Source organism: Pygoscelis adeliae, unplaced genomic scaffold (assembly GCF_000699105.1).
Source record: "Pygoscelis adeliae isolate BGI_AS28 unplaced genomic scaffold, ASM69910v1 Scaffold632, whole genome shotgun sequence".
Lineage (NCBI taxonomy): Eukaryota > Metazoa > Chordata > Aves > Sphenisciformes > Spheniscidae > Pygoscelis > Pygoscelis adeliae.
In genome coordinates, this window is record NW_008824227.1 from 380,133 (window position 1) to 387,690 (window position 7,558).

The 7,558-nt window shown below is 44.5% G+C and overlaps 1 protein-coding gene across 1 annotated transcript in view; it reads left to right on the forward strand.

Annotated features, from left to right (window-relative positions):
* The first annotated feature begins 7,332 nt into the window (after positions 1 to 7,332).
* FFAR4 (free fatty acid receptor 4) overlaps positions 7,333 to 7,558 on the forward strand; it is a 6,145-nt gene continuing 5,919 nt past the window's right edge. Inside the window, exon 1 of the mRNA XM_009334814.1 lies at positions 7,333 to 7,555. Coding sequence (XP_009333089.1) covers positions 7,333 to 7,555 — 223 coding nt within the window. The remainder of the gene's footprint in view (positions 7,556 to 7,558) is intronic.

Below are 7,558 nucleotides of genomic sequence, written 5' to 3' on the forward strand. Positions count from 1 at the left end.
TGGCACAACTGGCTGAAAAGCTGCATTCCATAAGTAAGTATCAATAATTTATAGCCCTAAGAACCTAAGTGCAGCGAAAAATGGATCTTTGTTCTGACCCACGTGGCCAGAACATACAGTGTTTCTGACAAGCAGCCTAAAGTGGATGCCTAGGGTATAGCCTAAGGATAGGGGATGCGTATGTGGGACCTTCTAATAATCTCAAGCTTTAAGAGCCAGATGTGGTTCCCATGTGTTAGTACCTCTCAATGGATTTCTCTCCTAGCCTCCCCTTAAGCCCATTTTAAAACACGAAATGATTAACTAAGAATAAAGTATTAGACAATTCCATGGTAGTCTGATTCCAAAACTATTTATATTTTCATAGGTGATGCAGATGCTACTAGAGTACACGTAAAATCTGAGACACTCCAAGGTAGGAACTGAGAGCTCTTTAGAGGACGGCAGGAATTTTCAATTTATCAACACCAACGATCTGAAATAAATAGGATTAAGTATTACATGTAGGAACAATCAACTACCAAACCCCAAAATAAATAGTATGACAGTGTATCAGGTCCTCCAGAAAGTTTCTTGGCATTACAGTAAACAGAAACTTGATCGTGACTCAATATCCCATCTGCACGATTTTGCAACAGTTTTACAACATGATGAATAAACAGACTCTTACATGTTTTACACATAAGCTTTCATTTCTAGTTAATACAGATGAGACTTTTAGCTGGAATACTGTATGCAGTTTTGAGTATTGTACCTCAAGAACAATTTAGACTAATGTGAATGTAGTAGAAGTCTTTCAGATTTCTGCTCAAATTCATGAAAGAATCAGGGTTATGCAGTCTAGAAAAGACCATGAAGAAAAATGACAAAATCTCATACAGAGGAAAGAAAGTAAGTCTTCCTATGCTCAGTGAGAGAAGAGTAACAAGCTTAAAATTGCAACAGGAGAAATTTTGACATAAGGAAAATCTTTCCGGTGGTTGGAACAGACGAGCAGTGAAACACATCGCTTACGGAGGCTGCAAAATCTCCACCATTGTAGATTTACGGCGACACTCATGTAACTGTCTAAACCATTCCCGACAGGTGAGTCTGCCTTGGGTCAGGGACATCAGCCTGATGATTTCTCACAGTCCCTTGAAGCCCTATGTTTAATGACACGTATAGACCTGCAAACAGCACACCGTAAGATTTAAATAAAAAAAAAGCAGGTGACACAATGGTTGTTCTGCGCTGACTCTTCATATTATTTCACTCCATGCAGAATTGGTAGCTACCGCACCAGAAGTCAATGTAACAGTTTAACTTCACCTTGTTTCTCAACTGGAAAATTATTGGCATTCCTATGTCTGTATAAACTTTTAGTCTGAGCAGACAAAGTCATTTAGAATCAATATTTGCACTCATGCATCTCAACCCCGGTGGAAAACAAGATAAACAACACAAGTGCAACCTGATGTCACTTAATTCCCTCATGTTGGGAAGTGCCTCGTTCCCACATTGTTTTAACGAACAGCGCTGTGGTGTCCGGTTCTTTGGCATTTGGGGAGTTTGGGCTCCCCTCCATTGGGTGCCCAGGAACAGGATTCAGAAAGCCGGCATATTGAGTGGGAGCTCCCCAAGCCAGCCAGTGACAAACACGACTCCTCAAGAAAGGCTAGGTGCGCAGAAAGCAGGTGCTGTTGAGGATTCAGAGATGTAAATTCTCTTCTAGCATTGGCTGCCTACGACAAATGAGTCTCTTCTTGCAAAAAAAGCTGATTTCAAACAGGACATATATCCATGAAGTGAGACCTTCCCTTACACCCAGTCCCCCTTCAGACCTGGAACAGAGCTCCCCACCAGTAGTCAGGGACATATACTCATTTTGCTGTCTCTCTGACCAACCACAAGTTTAAGTATTTCATACTGAATTAATAGTTTAAAAAAGAGAGAGCAAGATAAGGTACCTCAGAATATCCTGTAAGAAACAAGCCTGAGACCTTATCATAGTGATATCCGGCAGGCTTCTTGACAGAAGTGCAACCAGGTTTAATTTCCCTGATAAATCAAAACTGGTGAACGAGCACACTCCATCAGCAAAAGCGCAAGTTTTATCAATGTAACAAGTGTGATCTGGTCAGTATAATCTCATTCAACTAGACAGAAAACTATACAGCCTAATTTAGACATCCAGGCTTTCTGGACACGGTTTATGAGAAGCTCTAAGTCACATCTCTTTAATCATCTCATATTAAATTATAATGCAACCAGACCCCAAACAGCCACTGATAATGAAAAACATGAACAGTGCGAGAAATAACATGATTTAGCATTACACTTGGGAAGTCAGAAGGGCTTACAGCAGAATTTAAAGCGTTATCTGTACTTTCTCTCATAGGTCTTGCAAGAATGATTTTTCCGTCTCTCCAGCCCGTTAATGCTAGCTAAGCACAAGCCTTGCCTTCCAACACGGTTAGATTTTCTTTGCAGCAGACAGGCCCTCTATAAACCTAATTTCAGAAATACCTGACTTCTAAAAGTAAAGCTTTTATCCCGATTCTGACCTGAAGAACCCCTGTTGCTCCCAACCACTTACTAAGATGTGACAAAAGGGAAAGAAAGCAAGCCGATTCTCCTTAAACCTCATAAATAAGAGCATTCTCTCATCACTGGGTTCTTGACTATGAGGGAAAATGATGACATCTGTGATCTCTGCACTGCACGCAACCCAGCGGACCAATGTGTTCAGGGAACGTCTGAGTACGTCTCATGAGCAAGAGAGATTGGTGACAAGTTTTGTTCGTAAATCCTTCAGAGGCACACTGTAGCATTCACTTTGATGGCTCTGCATCAAAGCTCATCAGCAGGAGTGTAAGTAACTTTATACACACCTGAAAGTTAGCAAAGGCCCAGTGGCACTTAAATATCAGACTATAATTCTCCACGTAAATCTCACTCAGGGTCTCAGTTCCTTGGTGAGTGTTCCACCAGATGCTGCAATGTCCAAATGAACCATTCTCATACCCTATATTCACTGATAAACTCCCTAAATCCATGGGCTAGATGAGTAAGTGTAATACAGTATCTAAAACTGTTAAGAAACAATCTCATTTAGTTAGAACAGTCCAGGTGGAGCTGAGCCACCCTGGTGAAACTTGGTTGGTGTGCAGCATAAGAGATCACGACCCTCCAGGGCAATTCTCTGTTACATGGATAATGTACTTACATTTGCACTCGATTCAGAGAGAAATCCCTCCCTTACTGCAAGTCAAGAGGAAATTGTTCAACGTTGCTGTTGGCAAAACTTCTGGTGGTCTTGACGACAAAAAACTGATCCAGTTCTTATTAGAAAGCACATCTGCTGAGAGTATTATCAGCAGCTCTGCTTTTGACTGAGGCACTGGTCAGTAATGCTGCTGCTACAGCTTGAAACTGCAGTGCCGCTGGCACATACCCCAGGAAGCATGCCAGCTTCCTATGGATACTGACCACAAGAAAATGAGACTCCCCAGGAGAAACAGTGACTTGCTCACTCCCCAGAAGAAACAGGGACTAGTTCTTGACATGATCATACAGATCCATAGAAGCATCTGGTATTTTCAGCGGACACTGGAGTGGCTGAGCTTGCTACTATATGAAGACAAACATGCATTTGTATTTGCACTACAAGTTTAAAATTGTCCCTTGCACGTTGGTGTAAATGCTACAGCTCACTGATACGATAGTATACAATGGGTGAGCAGTTAGAAAACTTCCTAAAAAGCAAAATAAATCAAAACAGAGTTGTATTTGAAACAAACCTTAAAATGGCGTAACTAGTCTCTAGAAGCAGAACAACTGCAGTAGGGTACGTAAAAGCAAAAATGAAAATAGAAAGCTAACCCTGGTTGCAACTTATGCTAAAACCCTTATTACACAGACACAGGTTGAGTGACCTACAAGCTTGGAACCTCTTCTGTGAAGACAAAGAGTCAACACTTCTAATGCAATGAATTTAAATCACTTAGCAAACATTAAATATGCAATACATCTGTTACAGAAGTCAGTACTATTTACTTATTGTAATACAGGTGCATGGAAATAGACTCAAAGACTTAAACACCAATCTACATGCAAGGGGATGCATAAATAAGGCAAAAACCTTTACTAGGTCATGTCCAAATGGAACAAGAATCCCCATCTCCCAGAATCACCTAGCCCAAGAGGTCCCTCTCTCTGGGAGTATTTTTTATGCCCAAGAAACAAATAAGCTGAACTATCCCCATCTGTCGTTGACAGTTCATGATTGTCAGGGGAACAATCTGAAAAAGAGAGCTTGACTTACGGTATCAGGTAATACAGCCCTTATCTGCCATAGAGAAGGCAAGAACTCAGGCTTTCACTGAGGATGAAAAAAACCAACAAAAAAAGAAACAAGATTTTTCCCCGCTAGGCTAGCTCACCAGTGCCACAAAGGTCCCCGCAACTTTCATTTGACCTAGGACAATGAAATCTGAGTTGACTCCATGCTTCACCACTTCTGAGCACAGAAGAGCACATAGGTTCAAGAAATAATATAGGTTAAGCAACCATAACAGGTTTCCAAGCATTCTGTTAATCACTTCCTTGTCATAAGCACATACGGAGCATATACCGCACACAGCATCCACCTATTACAGTAATGCCAGAGTAGCTCTATCGAGGTTATGAGTCCTCCCTTCCTCAGATTGCACATTGTGATGGTTGCTATGATTGCAGCAACCATGTTGTACCCGACAGCAAATACAGCTTTTGTACTTCATGGGAGGGAAAAGAAAACTATTTTTTTAGATAGTGGATCCATTAGACCCATGAGTAATCAGACTGTTTTTGTTCCTGCAAGGAGCTCCCATTCATTTGATTAAACCCCACGGAACTGTGCATGTCTCTTCACACCTCTGCTGTCTCCAGGCACAGGATTTTGTACACAGGTCAGTGTGAAGCTCACTCACTAATAGCATACTAAAAGCAGCATTTTGCTTTGGTTCTCCTGAGCAAACAACAGGCTTATGCCAAGTAAGTAAGGTTCTCATTCACACCTAAGGACCAAAGCTAAAGGTGATCCTTTCTAAAGAAGATCAAGGGTCTACCCAGATACTTCCACACATCGTCTCATTTTCAAACGTTCTGCTCCTCCATGGCATTCCTTTCCTCCCTGACTGAAAATACCTTCATTTCTTCAATAATACTGCTTTGGATGTTTGTCTCCCTATTTTCCTTCCCCCATTCTGTTTCAGATGTGTTTCCCTTACCCTGAATTGATAGGACCAGTTTCTGATTTCATCTTCCACTAATGCTAAAGGGGCTGAAGATTTCATTCATAACATAATTTGCATTTATCTGTGCTACCATTTCCAGCTGCCTCCCACCTGTCCTGTTAATGCCTTCCAAGTTTTCACACAGGTACAACCAGACTTCTAATGATGGCTCTTTCCCAAATCCCAGCCTCTATTCAGAACTGACCACATCACCGCTACTGCCAGCTGCCCAAAACTTTGGGGCTAGTTTGTCAGCTTGTATAGTCCCAGACCTGTGAGGTTGGCAACTGGAAGGTATTTGCTATATTATAAGATTTGCTAAGCATTTTACAGAATCAGTCCATAGCAAAGCCAACATAAATTGTAGCTAGATATGTCAAGCTTTGATCATAAGTATGAATAATCATCCTCAGTAGTTCTAATAAATTTGCTGAAACTTTTGCAATATGGGTGCACAGTTTTTTCTCCCAGCAAATGATGTAGAATAAAATATGTTTCGAGATACTTGCCAGACACTTGTGTTGCTGGCTGCCAAAAAAATAATCTTTGCAAGTTTTCTTATTGTCTTCATTTGAGTTCGTAGTTCATAGCAGCCACCCACTTAACAGTAAACCTGGCCACATTTCATACCGTCAAAGAAATCAGCACGAATTAGCAGGAGCATCTCATCCACCCGTTTAAGCTGCCCTGCAAACTCCCTGTTTGATGAGACAGCATAGATAGTTAGAACCACTTATAGCTCAAGAGAAAACACGCTAATTAATATCAATGTAAATTCTGCACTGGCAAAGATGTGGGAAGTGGTCCAGGAAAGATCTCACTCTTGTCATTCCTCATTAAGAGATCGTCCCTTAGAAGGACTGAGTTTCTGGAATCCCCATTAATCTGGAATCCCCACTAATGCCATTGCGTAAGCGGTTGATGGCAGGGTCACAGCCAGGGTACCACGGAAGCACCGCCCGGTCACCCGGTCCCATTGGCACACCGGTTTCGAATAACTCTCCCCTAATCAAAAGGTGTAGCTCCATACGGACAAGCCTGTAAACTGCACCCTCAAGCACCTACACTGCCACCGAGTCAAACGAATACATCCAGAGCCGTCTAAAGCTATACAACTGTTTACATACTTTATCTTCTTTTATGAGACATTATCTGCTCATCTGTGACGATTTATGCACTTCACTCCTAGTCCATTTCTAAATCACCTGGAATGAAGAATGTAAGTGGAAAGGCCTACTTTAATTTACAATTTGAGCAACTGCTTTCAGAAATCAAGTCCTGATGGTATCTTCTAGGTATGTCTTAATTTACCAGGCTTCTCCAGCAAGAACTCATAACACAGGCGGGTAAGACTCTGGATCAACTTAGTAAACAGATCCCAAAAATCACGACAGTGACACTTTCACTTCACACTGCACCATGGTTAGCTCAAGCAAGGCACAGGACTGCTGTTTCCAAATGCCACTGTCAAAACACAAGGCGATGGGTAAATTCCTCTTTACCTTACAGCAGCGCTGGTTATCCCGGGCTCCCGAAAGAGCTCTCGGAGCGGTCTGACAGCCATCCCTCTGTTCTAAGCCATGCACACATACCCAGCTGAGGGGAGCAGCCTGGGTGGCCTCCCCGAGTCACCAGCGCCCCGGGGGCCTGCCTGTAGGGCAGGACTGACCAGAGCCAGACCTGGAGGAGGTGGCCGGGCCTGGGACCCTCAGCATGGAGGTGCCAGCGCGCTGACCTGCGCCCTCCCCGGGGAGGCGTCAGGCGGCCCCGCTCGCCCCCAGCCCCTTGGTGCCTCCCCATGCATGGCGGCCTCGCCTTTGTGTGAGCTGTGCTGTGTTTACCCTCCCACTTCCTTGTTCCACTCCAGTGCGAGGGCCATAAACCGCCCAGCTGGCACGGCCGAGCCCTCGGCAGCACGGGCAGGAGGAAGAGGAGGGAGGGGGATGGCGGCCAGGCCCCTGCTTCGTGCCGGGAGGGCACCTCGAGTGCCGCCGTGGTGGTTGGGAGCAGAGCCCTTCCCCTAGGGCTGGTGCCGTTGCCTGCGGTGGGTGCCTCATGCCCACTGGCCGCCCTCATGCCGGGGTCTGGGGGCGTGCCAGGGGGGAACAGGACCTACTTCCCCTTCTTCTCAGACTTCAGGGGCCGCAACGTGACGGCCCTGCGCATCGGTGAGTCGTCAGCCCTGGCCTCCATCTTCCTGCTGGCTTTGGCGGGAAATGTCTGGGGCATCTGCCTGCTGGTGCGGCGGCGGCGGCACCGGCTGTGCGCCGCCAACTGCCTTGTCCTCAACCTCTTCTGCG